This window comes from Pelobates fuscus, chromosome 9, assembly GCF_036172605.1.
Source record: "Pelobates fuscus isolate aPelFus1 chromosome 9, aPelFus1.pri, whole genome shotgun sequence".
Lineage (NCBI taxonomy): Eukaryota > Metazoa > Chordata > Amphibia > Anura > Pelobatidae > Pelobates > Pelobates fuscus.
In genome coordinates, this window is record NC_086325.1 from 166,199,922 (window position 1) to 166,222,154 (window position 22,233).

At 42.3% G+C, this 22,233-nt stretch overlaps 1 protein-coding gene across 3 annotated transcripts in view; it reads right to left on the reverse strand.

The window, feature by feature from the left end:
- The window catches only part of PNPLA7 (patatin like phospholipase domain containing 7), a 150,924-nt gene that overhangs the window by 122,908 nt on the left and 5,783 nt on the right, over positions 1-22,233 (reverse strand). For all 3 annotated transcript variants that reach the window (XM_063433004.1, XM_063433003.1, XM_063433005.1), the window contains 8 exons: positions 22,133-22,207; positions 18,592-18,679; positions 12,444-12,526; positions 8,867-8,955; positions 5,269-5,409; positions 4,748-4,907; positions 4,419-4,499; positions 731-859 (listed from right to left, as the gene is read on the reverse strand). In XM_063433004.1, coding sequence (XP_063289074.1) covers positions 731-859; positions 4,419-4,499; positions 4,748-4,907; positions 5,269-5,409; positions 8,867-8,955; positions 12,444-12,526; positions 18,592-18,679; positions 22,133-22,207 — 846 coding nt within the window. The remainder of the gene's footprint in view (positions 1-730; positions 860-4,418; positions 4,500-4,747; positions 4,908-5,268; positions 5,410-8,866; positions 8,956-12,443; positions 12,527-18,591; positions 18,680-22,132; positions 22,208-22,233) is intronic.

Here is a 22,233-nt window from a genome sequence, read left to right on the forward strand (position 1 = left end):
TCCTATCAGATTTATTGCATCCCGCCACAGACTGCACATCCTATCAGATTTACTGCATCCCGCCACAGACTGCACATCCTATCAGATTTACTGCATCCCGCCACAAACTGCACATCCTATCAGATTTACTGCATCCCACCACAAACTGCACATCCTATCAGATTTACTGCATCCTGCCACAGACTGCACATCCTATCAGATTTACTGCATCCCGCCACAGACTGCACATCCTATCAGATTTACTGCATCCCACCACAAACTGCACATCCTATCAGATTTACTGCATCCCGCCACAGACTGCACATCCTATCAGATTTACTGCATCCCACCACAAACTGCACATCCTATCAGATTTATTGCATCCCGCCACAGACTGCACATCCTATCAGATTTACTGCATCCCACCACAGACTGCACATCCTATCAGATTTATTGCATCCCACCACAGACTGCACATCCTATCAGATTTACTGCATCCCGCCACAAATTGCACATCCTATCAGATTTACTGCATCCCGCCACAGACTGCACATCCTATCTGATTTACTGCATCCCGCCACAAACTGCACATCCTATCTGATTTATTGCATCCCGCCACACAGTCCACATCCTATCAGATTTATTGCATCCTGCCAGACAGTGGATTCTCGCTGTCACACACACGGACCATTCTGTAAGCTGCACACCCAGCAACACTCCAAGCTGAGTGTTATTCAATGAAGAGACTTACCTGCACTACGCGAACCAGAGTCTCTGGGTATTTGGCGAATACATCTTGGAATGCAATTGCTGGAAGACGCAGGATTGTGGATGCTGTTGCGGCTCTTGCTGAAACAGTTTTGTAGGGTGCTGGGTGTCCCTGAGCAAAAACGGAAAAAGTATTACAGTGAGCGAATACGGGAGAGCTTAGTTCCAGGATAGAGGTAGGTACAGCAGGGTGGCATTTTTTTTTAGAGTTTAAACACATTGTTTAAGGGACATTCGTAACACCATAAACACTACCACTCACTGTGCCCTGCGCCCCTCATTATAAGTCATCAAAACTTTACAGCGGTTTGACTTCTTACCTGGGAGTCGCTGGACGCCAATGCCCGCCTCCGTTATTGACAATGGAGAGCCGGGAACTCCAGAGCAGGACGTTCAGTTAGCTCTGCAGTACAAGGCTAGCTCATTGGCTGACGGCATTGCAGGGTTTCTCTCAGATTACTTCCAGCTCCCCATTGTCAGTAGTGCCGGCAGGAAGCAGCACCTGGTGAGCTGCAGTAGTTCTGGTTATTGGAGAGTATTTTACGTATAAAGATAGGTTAATAGAACATTAAAAATCCTAACGGTTTAAACAGGTTGATTCCGCGTTAAGCAGGTAAAAGTCGCTCTGTCACCAAAAATAAACTTTGTCTAATTTTTATCTTTATTGCTTCCCGTGTCTGAATCTCTTTTTACTTTCTGGAGAACCCTAGTTGTCATTAAATACATATGGAAACATATGGATTACTTTTCCTTATGTAGAGCAGCCAAGCTGACAAATCTGACAACGAGCGGAGCCAAAAACAAAACCTAGAATTTGCGCAGTGTTTGTTTTACTGTCATTTTAGGGTTTATTTTAGGTGTACATGTACACATATATAAAAATAGATTGGTTGCTTTAAAGGACAAAAGGGGCTTTAATTTAATATCCTATATGTATACCTAACACAACATTAAGTAAAATGTTAAAAAGGGGGGAGGTGGGGAATGGAAAAACAAACAAAACTAAAAAAAAAAAAAAAACACATTTTTGCTTACGATAATTTTAACATGTCCTGTACAAGTCGCCCAGCCATTTGCTTACACTAACTCTAACCATATAACTCCCTTAACCTTAACGTTAACCCTACACTATCCCTAGCCCTGAGACAGCATTAACCCCAACACTAAACTGACACCCAAGACCCCAAGGACTGCCCTCAATGTCAGTACAGATATCAGCAGGTGGATCTCCTAGATAAAGCAATAGATCATTAAAACATTGGATGCGCTCAGTATCAGCATTGCATACAGCCGATCGGTCAGCCTGGACCCCCTAAATGTGGCCTCAGATGACAGGGGGGAGCCCCAGGTATGGATTTATTGACAGAGAATAATAAATGGCTGCATCCTGATATAATACCTGGTGCACGGAAGAAAAGATAGTATATATAAAGAAAGGCAAGTGTCATATGGGGGAGTATAATTATGAAGATACAGGGAGCCAAAGGAATGTCAGAGAAAAAAAAAAAGAACAATATGTCCCTTTAAGTTGGGAGATAATGCAGGTATAGATAAAGAATATAAAAGAAACAATTTCAAAAGATGAAAAATTCCAGGAAACTCTGCAGATCATTACATGAAAGATGTTCTAGAGTTTTGCGTTCCCACAGCTCATTTAACCAGCGTTCTCGCACAGGCCGGGGCTCGTAATATTACACCAGACACTCCCCCCCTCCCTCCGACGCACAGCACTGTATATTTATTACTAGAAGTATAATTGCCCAACGAATCCCCAGGACAAAGACAATGAACGGCAAACTGCAGAGAGTGCAAATAGATATCTAATTCTGTCTGTTCCAGTAGAGAAATGTCTTCTCCCTGGAATTAAATTCTGATTACAGATCATGTTCAGTGCTGGTCTTGGACTGGGAGAGTGGGACTGCTTTATCAGCTGGTCTGCGCATTGACGGGCATGAGACACATTCACATCCCAGGTGTCTGACATCACGGAAATCTTAGGGGACCAAGCACACCGACTTTATTTCTCTTCTGCGTTACATCCTCCATGATTTACAGAAAGCACAAAAAGAGAATCAGGAAATGCACATTTGTAATCAGGGCAGGTGGTAGTAGGTAGGTAGGTAGTGATGGTTACTTTGCCAACTGGGTCTGCAATAGGGAAGCTTAGCGTTGTGGTGGGTACAGCTACAGCACTGTTGGGAGAGAATTCCGGCACTCAGTACATAAATTTGTGTGAAACTCATAAATAAGTATCTGGTTATATTTTTTGTTTCATGAAATATACTGCAGGGGCGTAATGTGACTTATTTTGCAGGTTTTGTTATTTTATTTTCTTCGAAGTTTGTATATAGTTATATTTTAAACTCATAGTAGGGACGCCGTTTTCCTGAAGGGGATGTCTAAATCTTTGGATAGGGAGCAGTTTATGCATAGTTCCATTTCTGCTGACAAGGTAATTTAGACACAATGCATAAAATTAATCCCACAGAAGGCAAACTGCGGGCGTCACGGGGGAGAACGAAATGGTGGCGCCCAGTTATGGAAATCCAGCAAAAGAAAGGAAACGTAATAAATATAAAGGCAAAAGAGGGCATAATCACTGAAACACAGGGAGCATAAGAAAAGGAAAATTGAAAGCGGAAAAAAACAGAAAACAAACAACATGAAAAACATCAATTAACATGCAAGTTACGGGAGATGCATCCAATCATTGATACAACAGGTTCCAATTCCAATGAAAGCTGGAGACTGATTGGTGGATGGGTGTCTGCAGCCAATCAGAATGCAGGTAGAATTCTATCCACCAGAAAATGCACAGATCTGACTATAGTAATGAATGCCTCCTGTCTGCTGTTAAACACAACTTTTCTGAAGTAAAAAAAGAATAACATACCCCTTTTTTTGTGATGTCCACATATCTCCAAAGTGGGAAACAATAGATAATAATAATAATAACAAAGTATTTAACCAGATTACTCTGGCTACCATCACCCAATTTAATGGTACTCATATTATCTACCTAGGAAGGATGCCAGGATTTGAACCTGCGACCCAAGGGTTAGAACATCCTGATGCATTAGCCCACTGAGCTATTTCAAAGCATACATGATGTCCACACATCTTGTGCTCCCCCTCCTCAGAGACGCCAATTAGAAAACAGGTTACAGAGAGATTTAATAGCTCAAGCATTCCCTGGAATTTAGCAAAGCGTGAAATGACGAAGCGATGGACGATGGAGCCTAGCTAACATGTTACTTTATTACAGGTGAAGCGGAAGGTTAACGAGGTCATAGTGCTTCACTAATGCTTTCATAATGAGCGGATCTCCATGGATCCATAACCCTTTACATGAATAATCTCGGCTTGTTTTTCTGAACCACGCGGTTGTCCATTAATACGTGTTCTTGTCAGATTCTTTTGCCTTACCTTTCATTTTCACCAACACCCACTGTCTCTAGTTGGTACTCCCTATACTGGAAGACCCATTCCGAGCGCTGTTTTCTATTAAGTCTTTCATTCCACCGTATTGTGAAATAAATATATATTTGGAATATAGTAATCCCAACATTTACGCTGTATTTTTGACCTTCTGACTACGCGTTAAGACATTGAGGCATTCAGCGAATCTACCACAGAGACGAAGCGGGTAATTAACCGAATGGTGTACTCACCGTTATAACATCCATGATACTGAGCAGACTGTGGACACTGTCTCCAGGGAGAACTTCCTTCACCACCATGTCATTTCCATCCTAGAAAACATGAAAGAAACAATAAGAACACGGATAGGACCTAGAGCAACGGAATAGCAGAAATACAACTCCCATCAATCACTCACAGGCAAAAAAAAAAAATCTAAATCAAATGTCAGGACAACGGGGGAAACACAGAGCGACACCGAAAGGGTCAGTTGCTGCCATTGCTCGATGCCGGCATTGTGGTCATTCTTGTGTGCCTAACCCCCTGATATCAATCATGGCTACCTCTCGCAAACACTTACACTTTCCTGAATGCAGACTTCAAGCATCCCATCTTGTACCACATAGATACTGTTATCCAGCTGCCCGGGACGGAATATATACTCTCCCTCGTGTAACTGCACAAATACCATGTGTTTGCAGAGCTCCAGAAACAAGGGCTTCTCAAAGTGTCCCAGCACCCTGACAGAGACCGGGGAGAGAGCAGACAATTTCATGTGACACCAGTCTGCCGGCAAGAAAATCAATTTACAGCGAGAAAGAAAGAAATTCGAACTGAAATGAACACCGACATAGCGAGCCTAGAAGCAGACTGTCGGCAGCCCTCGCTGTCAGAATTCTACGCCTGGGTCCTGCTTGGATTAGGTCAGGACGGGATAGGGGCTCATTATTTAGAATGTGTTATTATGTAACATGCTGGAGATCATTTTCCGTAACGTCCTATAAAACTGGCATTAATCTTCTGGTTGGTTTCTGCAGTAGCCGCCGGCTATGTTTATCGTTAGGACTGTCGAGGGAGCTAGGTTGGTCATTCAGCACTTACCTTACGTTCTTTAACATATAGAGAACTTCTGAGGGCAAGTGGGAATTTTTCACATCAAACTCTGTGAGATCTGCCTCCAGTAGTGATGGTGGGGGTTCTTTTTTTTGCAATGTGGGGTATTCTTTCTTAAATCGAAGTATCCTAATAAAATATACATGAAATAAAAAATACAAACGGTGAAATAAACCATTACAGACAAGAACTCACACCCCTGATTTCTAGAGCAAGGGCAGGCAACCCTCTAGCGGCCCTGTGTCAAAACAAGACTTAGAAGCCCACTGGCCTATTGTTTTTAGAGTCTTTATGAATTTGTGTGCATACTGCCGCATGCTTCTTGTGTTATGTATGGCTGCCGCATGCTTCGTGTTATGTATGGCTGCCGCATGCTTCGTGTTATGTATGGCTGCCGCATGCTTCTTGTGTTATGTATGGCTGCCGCATGCTTCGTGTTATGTATGGCTGCCGCATGCTTCTTGTGTTATGTATGGCTGCCGCATGCTTCTTGTGTTATGTATGGCTGCCGCATGCTTCTTGTGTTATGTATGGCTGCCGCATGCTTCTTGTGTTATGTATGGCTGCCGCATGCTTCGTGTTATGTATGGCTGCCGCATGCTTCGTGTTATGTATGGCTGCCGCATGCTTCTTGTGTTATGTATGGCTGCCGCATGCTTCTTGTGTTGTGTTTGTGTGCATGCTGCCGCATGCTTCTTGTGTTATGTATGGCTGCCGCATGCTTCTTGTGCTATGTATGGCTGCTGCAGCTGCTTTGTAGGTTTGTGTTTGTGTGCATGCTTCTTGTGTTGTGTTTGTGTGCATGCTGCCGCATGCTTCTTGTGTTGTGTTTGTGTGCATGCTGCCGCATGCTTCTTGTGTTGTGTTTGTGTGCATGCTGCCGCATGCTTCTTGTGTTGTGTTTGTGTGCATGCTGCCGCATGCTTCTTGTGTTGTGTTTGTGTGCATGCTGCCGCATGCTTCTTGTGTTGTGTTTGTGTGCATGCTGCCGCATGCTTCTTGTGTTATGTATGGCTGCTGCTTTGCAGGGTTGTGTTTGTGTGCATGCTGCCGCATGCTTCTTGTGTTATGTATAGCTGCTGCAGCTGCTTTGCAGGGTTGTGTTTGTGTGCATGCTGCCACATGCTTCTTGTGTTATGTATGGCTGCTGCAGCTGCTTTGCAGGGTTGTGTTTGTGTGCATGCTGCCGCATGCTTCTTGTGTTATGTATAGCTGCTGCAGCTGCTTTGCAGGATTGTGTTTGTGTGCATGCTGCCACATGCTTCTTGTGTTATGTATGGCTGCTGCAGCCGCTTTGCATGGTTGTGTTTGTGTGCATGCTGCCGCATGCTTCTTGTGTTATGTATAGCTGCTGCAGCCGCTTTGCATGGTTGTGTTTGTGTGCATGCTGCCGCATGCTTCTTGTGTTATGTATAGCTGCTGCAGCTGCTTTGCAGGGTTGTGTTTGTGTGCATGCTGCCACATGCTTCTTGTGTTATGTATGGCTGCTGCAGCCGCTTTGCATGGTTGTGTTTGTGTGCATGCTGCCGCATGCTTCTTGTGTTATGTATGGCTGCCGCATGCTTCTTGTGTTATGTATGGCTGCCGCATGCTTCGTGTTATGTATGGCTGCCGCATGCTTCTTGTGTTATGTATGGCTGCCGCATGCTTCTTGTGTTGTGTTTGTGTGCATGCTGCCGCATGCTTCTTGTGTTATGTATGGCTGCCGCATGCTTCTTGTGCTATGTATGGCTGCTGCAGCTGCTTTGTAGGTTTGTGTTTGTGTGCATGCTTCTTGTGTTGTGTTTGTGTGCATGCTGCCGCATGCTTCTTGTGTTGTGTTTGTGTGCATGCTGCCGCATGCTTCTTGTGTTGTGTTTGTGTGCATGCTGCCGCATGCTTCTTGTGTTGTGTTTGTGTGCATGCTGCCGCATGCTTCTTGTGTTGTGTTTGTGTGCATGCTGCCGCATGCTTCTTGTGTTATGTATGGCTGCTGCTTTGCAGGGTTGTGTTTGTGTGCATGCTGCCGCATGCTTCTTGTGTTATGTATGGCTGCTGCTTTGCAGGGTTGTGTTTGTGTGCATGCTGCCGCATGCTTCTTGTGTTATGTATAGCTGCTGCAGCTGCTTTGCAGGGTTGTGTTTGTGTGCATGCTGCCACATGCTTCTTGTGTTATGTATAGCTGCTGCAGCCGCTTTGCATGGTTGTGTTTGTGTGCATGCTGCCGCATGCTTCTTGTGTTATGTATAGCTGCTGCAGCTGCTTTGCAGGGTTGTGTTTGTGTGCATGCTGCCGCATGCTTCTTGTGTTATGTATAGCTGCTGCAGCTGCTTTGCAGGGTTGTGTTTGTGTGCATGCTGCCACATGCTTCTTGTGTTATGTATGGCTGCTGCAGCCGCTTTGCATGGTTGTGTTTGTGTGCATGCTGCCGCATGCTTCTTGTGTTATGTATAGCTGCTGCAGCTGCTTTGCAGGGTTGTGTTTGTGTGCATGCTGCCACATGCTTCTTGTGTTATGTATGGCTGCTGCAGCCGCTTTGCATGGTTGTGTTTGTGTGCATGCTGCCGCATGCTTCTTGTGTTATGTATAGCTGCTGCAGCTGCTTTGCAGGGTTGTGTTTGTGTGCATGCTGCCGCATGCTTCTTGTGTTATGTATGGCTGCTGCAGCTGCTTTGTTTGATTTGATTGCTCTGCGTTTACCATTATCTACTAACACAGCAAGTGATGCCTGTGAGCACCAATGGCTTGTTTCTAAACCAAATACGGTACTGCCTGAGCTTCATAGGAAATGTAATCTTAACATCTTAGATGGCACACTGTATCACTGCCTATTAATCACAGGTAGCAGAACAAACACTAAAATGGGAGAAATTTCTTGTTAGAACGGACATGGCTTTGCTTTATGTTAGCCTTCCCCAAAGAATTATTTGTTAATGTTTTTATAATTCATTTAAAAAGCTTATACGGATTAAACAGGTTCACGCGAACCATTCTATTTCTCTAATGAATGCTATTTGAACATCGCTAATAATTTGAGTAAACTGACTGGATGTTAATCAGACCATGATATATTTCATATACATATATTTATTTCAGATTGTGTATATGTGATGTGTACTAATATTGTTTTTAGATTTTTACAATTTTTTGTACCCTATTGTAACGATGCAATGTGTGTCAACGCAGGACGAGAGAAATCTCAATGTATCCTTCTTGGTAAAATATTTTATAAATAGATAAAGATCACCATTTATTTAAATATATCTGTAATTTTTTTATATTTGATGTATTTTGAAACAAATATATTGTTCCTGCTTACTGTTACTGCTTGAAGCAGATTCCCCTGATACATGTAAATATTCCCCCTGCTTATTTTATTTGTTACACGGCTTTGTATACAATGATTTCTTTCTTACCAATCAATATACTACAGTTAAACTTAATTAACTGACTTTATATCATTAGAGTTAATCAATAGACAGCGGGTTTTTTATCTTTCCTAAATATTGATTACAAAGCAATCACATATCAAAAAATAAAATAAACAAACCAATAAAAGTGGTTATAGTCTCCAGTCCAGATTAAATCCAATGTGTGGCCTGCTTACCTTTTAGCCAATGTCAGAACCCGCACCTTCTTCCGACTGCGCGGTCTTGACACCGTGTTACCAACCAATGTGTTTGGCAAAGTCGTAACCTACAGAGGAGGAAGGCATATTCAGCTAAAAATAATAAAAACACATTTGTATAGAGGTTCATGGGACATTCTCAACTATACCAGATAAACCTATGGAAATCTCACTTTCTACAGTAGAAGCTGCTAATCCTGGAAGACTTTAGAATTTGCATTTCATGTGAATATTTCCAGGACTGTCTCAGATCTGCAGCTTGTTCTTCCTACTTTTACCTCCACTTCACAAACAGCGCGGACAATGTGTGGACACCTCTGGAACCACATTATCTATATGTGTCCGAATTAGATCTTCTTTCAACCATTACTAGGTTTTAACTGAATTAACAACATCTTAAAAAGGTGTCGGAACAGAAAATGCCAAACATTTTATGCAGAGACAGCAGGATTCACCAGACTAAATAATATTTTGCTGTCTGTGGGAGATGGCAAGGACAGGATACGGAAAATGGAGCAGTAAGCTACTTGGTCACAAAGAGTTTGAAACGGAGAGGGTTTTACTAATAATTTACAGTTTGTCAGCATGATTGGAAGGGAATGCATAGGATTTATAAGGATAATATACGGCCCCTTTAGGGTACGTGACTTGCAATCAAGTTCATCGACTGAGTATGCAAGCAATTAGGTACACGCTATAACTAGATAGGCCTCTCCAGGTGAAGGGTATGTCTAGCCTGTTACATTATTTAAAGTATTGTGGCAGGCCCTCGCTTCTGTTCTCATCCTAATTTAGGTAATCCAGCAGCCAAACCAATATTAATTCCACAGCACTCCACTTTTAGGTGAAGCTATTAAGTAGGGATGCACCAAAATTAAAATTCTGGGCCGAAACTGAAAATGAAAAATTCAGGATGCCCTTGGCCAAAAACCGAAACAGAAAATGACTTTTTTCTCCAAATTATTTTTAAATATATTTCCTTTCAAACCTCGATGAAAGATTATATTAAAAATAATTTTGGGGTGATATATGTGCTTTAACCCCTTAAGGACCAAACTTCTGGAATAAAAGGGAATCATGACATGTCACACATGTCATGTGTCCTTAAGGGGTTAAAGGAACACTATAGTTAGGAACAAAAATATGTATTCCTACAGCAATAGTGTCCTAGTCACCGTTTAGGACTGGACCAGGGCTGCCAAGGTTTATATCGTTTTATATAAATATATATATGAAGTATTTTACTTCCCTTTTCTCCCTCACAGCAACGGTGTCTACTCAGACACGATCTGATTAAATAGCGGAGTTTTACTGTAGCGCCTCTAGTGGCTGCCGTACGGACAATTACTAGAGACAGGTTAACTCCAGAAGAAAATAGTTCTGGTCCTGGTGAACGGCAATATTTTCAGCTCCAGGGTTAAAATGGAGGTCCGGGTGTCTAAATTGTTCCTGTAAGATGTATTTTTTTCTGTCCCTGTATTAACTTGCAATACAATGAAGTGTTTCTTATAATTACAGAAACTTCAAACACTTAAAGTGATTCTATAGTGCTAGGATAGAAATCTTCTTCTCGTCCCCGTAGATAAAAGGCTAAAAAAAAAAAAAAAAAAAACCTTTATTTACTCACCCGATTCCAGCAGTGATGTCCCTCGGTGCTACCCCCCCCCCTCCTCAGACGGGGGAGACCTAATGTGCATGTGTGGTGAGCGACCCGGGAGCATTAGGGCCCTGCCCATAGGAAAGCATTGCATCAATGCTTTCCTATAGGGATTTAACGGACGCTGGGTGTCCTCATGCAGAGCGTGAGAACGTCCAGCATTAGTTAGGCAACATAAAATCCCTGAAGCGCCACTAGAGGCTGTCTTAATACTGCATTGTAAACATTGCAGTTTATCAAAAACTTGGTTCTGTATATTTTGGTCTTTGTGGCAGCGCCACTAATGAGGGATGCATGTTCCGGGTGTGCCACCAATTTCCCTTTTTTTCGAGAATTAGAATGCTGACATTGACCACACATTCTCCAGTGCTATCCCAGAATGCAGAGCGGCATGTGATGGAGACACTGTATCCTTTACACACTACTATGCACTACAACAACCCTGCAGGAAGGAGGGCCGGCCTCCCGTATACCGAGCAAACCATCCAAATAAGGGAGAGGAATATATATATATATATATTTATATTTATTTTAATTTAGATCGTTAGTCTTGGCACTATTCCATATATCGATATGGACTTACCTAAATACACACATTATTATCTCACTTAGCATTAGGTTTCAACCGTCAGTTGTTTTGATGTTTGCTAGCACCCGACTTCACGCATTCACGGTGTCACACGCCTCTACGTCACAGGGGGGTCACGTGTCCCGCATGAACACTTCCAGGTTCAGGCACACATCAGATTTTCACTTGGATTGCTAAGTCACTTTATTATCTACTGTATATATTGCTAATTTGGTTTTATCACTTGTTGATCTTGAGAAAGGCCCAGTTTGTGGTCGAAACGTAGATCGGGACAGAGTGTTAATTTTTTTGCTCACATGCAATAAAATATACTAGTTTTTTCACAAAAAATCCCGTGAGTACACCCACTTAATTTTTTTGGAATTATATATATATATATATATATATATATATATATATATATATATATAATTTCTATTTCGTATCAAACAGTCCTGATCTGAAGCAAGGCTGCGGAAAACCAAGTCTCTACTGCCATCTTCTGACTAAATGTAAACTGGGCGATGGCGTTTAAAGAGAACATGTAGCTTTTAGACACCGATTTAATTAATATCTTTTTACGGAGATAAAATACAGATCTGATTATTTTAGTTTCCGATCTCATTCAGCATTACTAAGGCACCAGCTTCACAAAAGCCACAACACAATGGCCCAGATCACATCACCTGCTGAAATCGCTGGAAGACCTACTGAACTGCTATGAAGTAGGCACCAGGAGCCATGCTACGGAGGTTGAATTCAATCCATGCTGCTTGGGAAAAGGTCACAGTCTTCATTTAGAAGAGTCAATGCTAACTAGGAACCATAATAGATAGGCCATGAGGAAAGGCCAGAAAAGCTGGATGTGTTTTCTTTAGAAATCGGTACAATGTGCTGACCTGTTCATTAGCAGGAACATACAACAGACAGGAGGTCACCCTTACAGACTGGAAGAAAGGAATTTTCACTTACAGCAGAGGAAAGGGTTCTTAGTAACAATAAAGATGTGGAATTCTATATCCAAAAAGAGGTTGTGTTATCAGATTCTATAGATCATATAGATAAAGGTTGGGATACCTTTTTGCATAGACAGAATATTGAAGGATATAACTAATATGTATGTAAACAGGTTGCTGATCCAAGGAGAAATCGGATTGCCATTATGGAGTGAAGAAAGATTTTTTCCCCTTTTTGTGGCATAACTAGAAATGGTTACAATTGTTGTTGTTTTTTCCCCTTTCTTTTGGATTAACAGCATTAAAGAATGGGCATTAGTGTTCAACTTGATGGATTTTAGTCTTTTTTCAACCTAGACAACAAATATTTTATACCTTTCTCATGATTTTTCGTCCATAAAATAATACTTTGTCTCTTTTTCTGAACCGGTATCGATGGGCTTCCGACTGCTGTTGTTCTGAAAAGATAACATACCGGTCAAACTGGTGATATTCATCCCATTTCTACTACTGAACCAAAGCACAGTGCCCTCATCGCCGTCCTCCAGTTTACTGGCACAATGCCATCCTATCCCTTTTATGTCTTTAGGCCCAGTGCCCCAATCGCCTACTCTGGCCCCCTGAAACAGTGCCCCATCGCCATTCTCCTGCCTCCTGGACACCGTGCATCTATTGCCTTCCCCTTGCCCCCTGGACACAGTGCATATATTGCCTTCCCCTTGCCCCCTGGACACAGTGCATATATTGCCTTCCCCTTGCCCCCTGGACACAATGCATCTATGGCCTTCCCCTTGCCCCCTGGACACAGTGCATCTATTGCCTTCCCCTTGCCCCCTGGACACAGTGCCTCTATTGTCCTCCTCGTGTCTCCAGTGTCAGGTCCCACATCACCCTCCCCCACACCCCTGGCACAGTGCCACATAATACAAATGTATACATATACCCTCTAGAAGGAGAGAAATCATGAGATATCCCCTCTACAGAGTGACAAAACGAAATAAAACTGCCTAAAATTGATAATTTATCTTTATGAATTAGACTCTTAAGAAGAAAATCCTGGGTATTGTAATATGACATGGTGTGAATACAAGTTACAAAATTTATATCGATAATTTAGCCCGTCTTGTCACTGATGTTTATGTGGAGTAATATTTTGGATTTAACATCAAAATTATTATTTTATTAAATAACAAGTACAAATAAATACAAACTTTCAAATAAAACCAAAAGTTTCACCAGAAACCAGGAAGAAAATCAAACAATACTTTAAAAGTAAAAGCAAAAGTAAAATGATTTTCAGCCTTTATTCCTGGCACTTTAAGAAGTTATCTATCTGAGGAACGACAGCCCCCTAATCCTCGTTGGGAATCCTACCACCAAAGCGGACTACCTTGAGCAGATCCAACTGCTCAATACAGTGTGAGTGAAATTCCATTATTTTATAACATTTACAGTTATACAGAGAACACTCGATTGTTTATCTTTCTGTTACATGTATTGTCGTGATTAAGGAGTCCCCAATCTACGGATATCCACACTTGATACGTTGAGCTTGTGGGCTCTTTCATTGTGAGTGTATTTTTGATTCATTACAGTTATGTGTATAGTAAAAAAACAAAGAAATTAGTTACTTGCACACTATCCAATATCCCTCTGCACATTTAAATAACTGGAGGTTTGTAGTTTCACATCAACGGCCATTTAGCCATTTTTAGCGCTACGGAATTTGTTGGAGCTTTCTAAATAATAGTAATGACTTAAGTGTAATCTCACCAGCCACGTAAAGTTAAACCTCTTAGGTGAGTCCTACGATAACAATTCCCCTTGTTGCATTCAGCTTCAGGTTACAAAAATCTCTAATAAGACAGAGAGGGGTATTTTTCTAAACTCCTACATACTTATTAACCCTCAATAGGGAACACGTGGGATGGGCGGCAGCATTTTAAAATGACTGTGTGATACAAAAGCAAATACAAATATACAAAAATAAGTCCTGTGCTCAGACTCCCACTACTCCTGGGCGCAGGCCTGTCTTTAATATTAAATGGACCCTGGGCAAGCATTAGCTTGGGCCTCCTTGACCCTGTCCCACAGCTCCTGCTAACTGGCATGCAATCACACATTACACTCCATCACAGTGATGGCACTAAAGTAGAGAGGGCCCTGGTGCAAGAATTTTTTGTGCCTCTTATCGCAAGGGTGGCCAAAAGGTAGGTTGCCATCTGTCGTGCAGCTCCAACAATGCTTTGACAGCGGGGGCTCTACATTTTCCCATGCTTGCAGGCTTGTATTTAGCACTGAGCAGTGTTTGTGTGTTTGAATGTAAGCATGTTTTTGTATGGAGTATGTTTGTGTGAATGTAGGAGTATGTTTGTATGTGGTGTTGGTGTTTGAATGCAAGCATGCATTTATGAGTAGTGATGATTTTTGAATGCAAGGGTGTGTTTATATGTAATTTTGGTGTTTAACACAGATGTGTTTTGTATGTATTGTTGTTGTTTCAATGAAGGAGTGTGCTTGTATAAAGTGTTAAAGCTGTTATGTTAGTGTTTGAATGCGGAGATGTATGCACATATACACATACATTGCCCCACAAACACACACACAGATACACACACTCTAAAAAACATGCTGACACACACAGATACACAGATACACACACTGACTACATACAGACACACTGACACACAATGACAGCAAACAGATACTTAGACACATGCTGACAGACATACTGACACACACACACAGACATACACAGAGATATTGACACACATACTGACAGACATACTGACACATACACATATACTGACACACACTGGCTCATATACTGACACATATATATACTGACTCTCTCAGACACACTGACACACACATTGACAGACATGCTGACACACACAGAGACATACTGACAGACACAGACACATATACTCACACACACACACACACACACACACATTGACAACCATACTGACTCACGCAGACACACACACACACCAACAGACAGACATACTAACACAGACACACAATGACAGCCATACGGACACATACACTGACAGGCACAGACACATACACTGAGACACACACACTCACAGGTATACTGACATACATACTGACACATACACTGACAGACACGCTGACATATGCCCACCAGGTGGCCCTTAGTGCATGGGCCATTCGGTGGGACTCCTTCCTTTCTGTGCAGCTGCACCGCCTGGTTCATGGGGCTCAAATACATTCCGAGCTGAATGGCCCATGGGGCAGCTTCTGTGGGAGCCCCCAGGAGTAACTGGGCCCAGGGCAGCTGCCCTGTGTTAAAGACGACCCTGCCTGGGCGTCAGCAACGACCATAGTACACATCAGCCCCAATACATACAATAAAAACCAAATAAGAGAGCTATCTGCACACTACCTGAAATCCTTATGCACATAGGGAATCGAGGTGAATTATTAGCATAGGATTTACCCAAGAGGTTTGCCTTGACGTGGCAGGTGAGCTTACACTTAAATGGCCATTGCAGTGACACTAAAAACCTGCAGTTATTTAAATCAGCACGGGGATTTGAGAAAGTGGGCAAGTAACTATTATCTTTATTGAATGTATTGTAGCCGATGTGTACTATAGTCATTGCTGCCGCCCAGGAGTAGTGAGAGTTTGAGCGCAGGACTTATTTTTGTGTATTTGTATACACCTATGTGTATACCAACAGTATAACACAGTTGCCTGCTATTTTTCTTTTGAGTGCATTACCCACTATTGGCGTAATGGCTATCAATCACAAGAAGCACTCACCTGTTGGATATAACTCATTGCATGCTACCAAAACCAGAGCTGGTTATAAACTCTGTAAAATGTGAGTGAGCATTCCCAAAGTGCACGTTATCTGTTGCCCCTTTAGTTATATCAATCTGCACCATTGCTTTTTATTCTCTGTTTCATTGTATGCACCCATGGACATAACTCCATCCTACTGGAAACAAAGGTATTGGACACGCAAGAGTTGTGACCTATATCCAGTTCGACAATTTTCTCTTTTATTTGGTATTCGGTGTAACCTGTGCTTTTTTCAAAAAAAATTCTATATGTACATAGGAACACTTCATTATATAGGAAACAGGAACCGTAGTGCCCATAGGGATCAAACACTAAAACACAAAATATCCTAAAATGAAATAAATCGGGAAGGAGATGAATGCAGTATAAAAAAAGTTAGCGTACTTTTTTTTTTTTTTTTTTTAAATGTGTGTTGTTTATAGATACATTTGTATCTTGGTGATATTTCGGTTTTAAAGGGACATTATAGTCACCAGAACAACTACAGCTTATTGAATTTGTTCTGGTGAGTAGAATCATTCCCTTCAGGCTTTTTGCTGTAAACACGGTCTTTTCAGAGAAAATGCAGTGTTTACATTACAGCCTAGTGATAACTTCACTGGCCACTCCTCAGATGGCTGTTAGAGATCCTTCCTGGGTCATGGCTGCCTAAAATGCATCCAAACATTCAGTGTCTCCTCCCTCTGCATGCAGACACTGAACTTTCCTCATAGAGATTCATTGATTCAATTCATCTCTATGAGGAGATGCTGATTGGCTAGGGCTGTGTTTGAATCATGCTGGCTCTGCCCCTGATCTGCTTCCTTGTCAGTCTCAGCCAATCCTATGGGGAAGCACTGTGATTGGATCAGGCTACCACTTCTGATGATGTCAGCAGACTGCTTGCTTTTTTGAGTCTAACAGCATGCAGATCTACAGCTTCAGGCTTGAATACAGTAAGATTTTGCTATATTTATGGAGGCATGAGAGGCCCAGGCAGGCTAGATGGTGGTTTTAACACTATAGGGTCAGGAATACATGTTTGTGTTCCTGACCCTATAGTGATCCTTTAAATTATATTTGTATTCATTTGTTCTGGTTATTCATTAAAGGTTTTTGACGTGGTTACTGTCCGTACCAATTACTCTCGTTTTAAATGTAATTTCTCTTAGTCATCCTTACTTGTTTGGCGAGTGGCGCTATAGCAGTGTCTCTCCAGTTTGTTTTAATTAATTGTAGTGTTTTATTGGTTTACTTAATATATATTTTCTTTAATATTTTGGTACATAGTTTAGTTGATGCTATATGGTTTTTCCATCCTGTTGGTGTTTATTTGGGGTTTGTATCGATAACCATATTTCCCTTTAAACAGCCAGAGCCATTCAGACAATATCTCCACTGAAAGACAGACTCCTCAATAGCAGCAATTGTTGTTTCATATTAAACAGTTACCTAAACAATGAAATCATACATTGTAGACCAAGAAAGTGTTCTAATTTGATTAGTTAGAATGTGTAGCACTCTCATAGGGCGGCTGAGGATCTGTGGACAGAGATATTAATTATAGCCGCTCCTAAAGCACAAAGGTCGCTGGCCATTACTGCTGTGCTAGGCTTTATCGGCCTGGATAAGGGATCTCCAACTAGCCTTATACCATCCTGAATGAGCAACATACACAGAGAATTTATATAGACAATGGGCTACTCTGTCTCATTACCAAACGCAGGAATCTGGAGTCACGCACGGTCTATACAGCGCACAAGTGGGCAAATAACTGCACAGGTGCACATCAGAAACAGATTTTAAGCAAAAGTTATGATTCACCCCATTTTCAATATCTTATGCAAGCATAGGTGTAATTTATGGAAGAGTCCATTTCAAAAGCAAGTAAAGCTAAGTTGGGTAAACAGAACATCTGAACCCCATGTAATGCTTTAAAACTAGTGAGCGCAGTATCAGCCGTCCAGGGTTTATCAGTCACTGAGATCCTCACTCAGGGCGGCAGGGCGGCTTCTCCCAAGTTTGTTTGTTTCGACTTGCACTATATCAGAACTTTTGCCATTTCTACCACTATTACAAGAAAGCTATTCCATGCAGCTACAACTCTTTCTTAAGGAAAAGGAAAATGTTTAGCTACTACCCCTGAATTTCAATCTCTCCAGCTTTAGGTTTTGTTCCTTTCACCTTCCACCTTCCATTGCTAAAAAAACATGGCATTAATTGTATGATTAAACAGGCACTGTAACTGCTTCATCTCATAGAAGTGGTTATAGTGTCGTGAGTTCCCTGGCATGGTTCTTCCATTCCACAATAAACATTTTTTAATGTTATAATGTTAAACGTGAGTCCCCAGCAGCCCAACCCATCTGTGCCGCGTGGGCTGAGGATGAGTTAGCCCAAGCAACAATGGATGGCTGTGCTTGGCTGCGATTGTCAGCTGACCACCAATTGCTGATATGAATCAGTATGGCTAGAAAGAAGTGTGTAATCTCTACTTCAGCCACACCTTGGTGGGGACTAGACTATGGGAAGCCAGGGACCCTCATTCCATCTTAAACTGCTTGAAAATGGTTTAACACTGAATGTAGGGACAGTGCCAGAGGATTATAACTAATTCAATAAGATGAAATAGCTATAGTGCCTATGCCTACAGTGTCCCTTTAATTAACTAATAATAGAATTAGTGACGATTGATTTGTTAAATAGACTTACTGGACTGTCTGAAGCGTCTGTAGATGACAAACACAACGATCCCAATGAGGCCTATCGCCACCACAGCCCCGATGAATATTCCCGTCAACTTCAGGATCACAAAGGGGGGAGGGGGGGAAATAAATGTTAGAAATACACACATAATTCCATGAGTTATCGTTTAGATCCAATCATTATGCTGTAACAAAGTAAGCCATCGATATGCCAAGCTCCACAGGGGCATTGTGAGGGTACCACACATCAGACACGCCATTATTTGTGTCTTGTAAAATCTCTAAGATCAAACTGTGAGAGTAAAATAAGGATTAAATAAGAATCCTCCAGAAAAGTGGCAGGCTGGAAGCAGGAGAAGATTCAGATTGACAAACCACATGCTCTGTGATGACAGCACCCTTCCGATTGAAACGTGTTAGGCGGTTCTTTTCTTTGTGTGGTTGTGGGCCCTCCTAGTTTGCCGTGTAAGTGTGTGCTTATTTTTTTAATTTTTGAATAATCGCTAAAATGATATGCCTTGTTTTTAAAGAGATTATTTTAGGATTCCCCCATCCGATGGGTCAAAGTCTGACCAAGTACTGCGAGTTGCTAGCAAACCAAATGCCACTAGATGTCTACTATTGGATGTTCTAACTTAATAGAAGTATTATAAACACTGAACAAAATTATAAACACAACACTTTTGTTTTTGCCCCCATTTTTCATGAGCTGAACTCAAAGATCTAAGACTTTTTCTATGTACACAAAAGGCCTATTTCTTTCAAAAATTGTTCACAAATCTGTGTTAGTGAGCACTTCTCCTTTGCCGAAATAATCCATCCATCTCACAGGTGTGGCATATCAAGATGCTGATTAGACAGCATGATTATTGCAAAGGTGTGCCTTAGGATGGCCACAATAAAAGGCCACTCTAAAATGTGCAGTTTTATCACACAGCACAATGCCACAGATGTCGCAAGTTTTGAGCGAGCGTGCAATTGGCATGCTGACTGCAGGAATGTCCACCAGAGCTGTTGCCCGTGAATTGAATGTTCATTTCTCTACCATAAGCCGTCTCCACAGGCGTTTCAGAGAATTTGGCAGTACATCCAACCGGCCTCACAACCGCAGACCACGTGTAACCACACCAGCCCCAGACCTCCACATCCAGCATCTTCACCTCCAAGATCGTCTGAGACCAGCCACCCGAACAGCTGCTGCAACAATCGGTTTGCATAACCAAAGAATTTCTGCACAAACTATCAGAAACCGTCTCAGGGGAGCTTATCTGCATGCTCGTCATCCTCATCGGGGTCTCGACCTGACTGCAGTTCGTCGTCGTCACCAACTTGAGTGGGAAAATGCTCACATTCGATGGCGTCTGGCATTTTGGGGAGGTGTTCTCTTCACGGATGAATCCCTGTTTTCACTGTACTGGGCAGATGGAAGACAGTGTGTATGGAGTCGTGTGGGTGAGGGGTTTGCTGTTCTCACTGTTGTGGATCGAGTGGCCGATGGTGGCGGTGAGGTTATGGCATGGGCAGGCGTATGTTATGGACAACGAACACAGGTGCATTTTATTGATGGCATTTTGAATGCACAGAGATACTGTGATGAGATCCTGAGGCCCATTGTTGTGCCATTCATCCACGACCATCACCTCATGTTGCAGCAAGATAACGCACAGCCCCATGTTGCAAGAATCTGTACACAATTTCTGGAAGCTGAAAACATCCCAATTCTTGCATGGCCAGCATACTCACCGGACATGTCAACCATTGAGCATGTTTGGAATGCTCTGGATCGGCGTATACGACAGCTTGTTCCAGGTCCTGCCAATATCCAGCAACTTCGCACAACCATTGAAGAGGAGTGGACCAACATTCCACAGGCCACAATCAACTACCTTATGAACTCTATGCGAAGGAGATGTGTTTCACTGTGTGAGGCAAATGGTGGTCACACCAGATATGGACTGGTTTCGGACCCCACCACTACAGTAAAACTGCACATTTTAGAGTGGTCTTTTATTGTGGCCAGCCTAAGGCACACCTGTGCAATAATCATGCTGTCTAATCAGCATTTTGATATGCCACACCTGTGAGGTAGATGGATTATCTCGGCAAAGGAGAAGTGCTCACTAACACAGATTTGTGAACAATATTTGAGAGAAATAGGCCTTTTGGGTACATAGAAAAAGTCTTAGATCTTTGAGTTCAGCTCATGAAAAATGGGGGCATTTGTTGCGTTTATTATTTTGATCAGTGTATGAATAATTGGTATTTTGTAAAGCAGAACACAGCAGCTCACACTGGAGGGGGGGCAATTAACCAATTAACCAAAATATCTTTTACACTAAAGGGATACGGACATTACAATGTAACTGCTGTCTGTAGAATACTCAGGGAACACAGTAGCTCACACGGGGGGGGGGGTGCAATTAACCAAACTCCCTAATATCTTTTACACTAAAGGGATACGGACATTACAATGTAACTGCTGTCTGTACAATACTCAGGGAACCCAGCAGCTCACACTGGAGGGGGCAATGAACCAAACCCCCAATATCTTTTACACTAAGGGGATACGGACATTACAATGTAACTGCTGCCTGTAGAATACACAGGGAACACAGCAGCTCACACTGGAGGGGGGCAATTAACCAAACCCCCAATATCTTTTACACTAAAGGGATACGGACATTACAATGTAACTGCTGTCTGTAGAATACTCAGGGAACACAGTAGCTCACACAGGGGGGGGGCAATTAACCAAACTCCCTAATATCTTTTACACTAAAGGGATACGGACATTACAATGTAACTGCTGTCTGTAGAATACTCGGGGGAACACAGCAGCTTACACTGGAGGGGCAATTAACCAAACTCCCCAATATCTCTTACATTAAAGGGATACGGACATTACAATGTAACTGCTGTCTGTAGAATACTCAGGGAACACAGCAGCTCACACTGGAGGGGGAGAAATTAAAACCGATCTGTCACTTCTCAGTATTTGATAAAGATATCCTTTTTATGAAATACTGATCTGGACTGCGTTGGACAATCTGAGGACTACTGTGTCTAATGACAAAGCCTGATGTTAATAAAAGTTGACAACAGGTGAAGATCCACCGATAACGTTTGTCCAACCCAAGCAGTCGCTACACTGACAGATGTGGGATTCAGGCATCAATCTCGGTGAACGCAGATCTCTCAGCACGAGAGTACAGCACTGACATGATTCTGGGAAAATTAGGTGCCAGGAGCTGTCAAGGACCAGAAAGTGGAGGACAGCAGTGGCTCTGAGGGATAGCTTCAGATAAGTAAAACATACCTTCCCCCAGCACCCTGCGAATCTGTCACTTTCATGGGTCTCTGCAAAATATGTGGCAGATCCCCGTTAAACAAAACCCCAATAACTTTTACAGTAAAGGAATAAAAAACATCTTAACTGCATGATAACTCCTCTTTAAATAACAGACATGGATTGATACAGCATCCTGGGAAGCAGAGGATGTATAATATTGGAGCAAACATCCCACGCCAGTCACAGTTCCTGGTCTTACCATTGTAGTCTGCAGCTGTTCCTCCACAAATTGGAGTACGCGGTTACGCAGGTCTATGCCCATAGAAAATGTCGGCTGCAAAAGAGGTTCCGTTCGGTCAG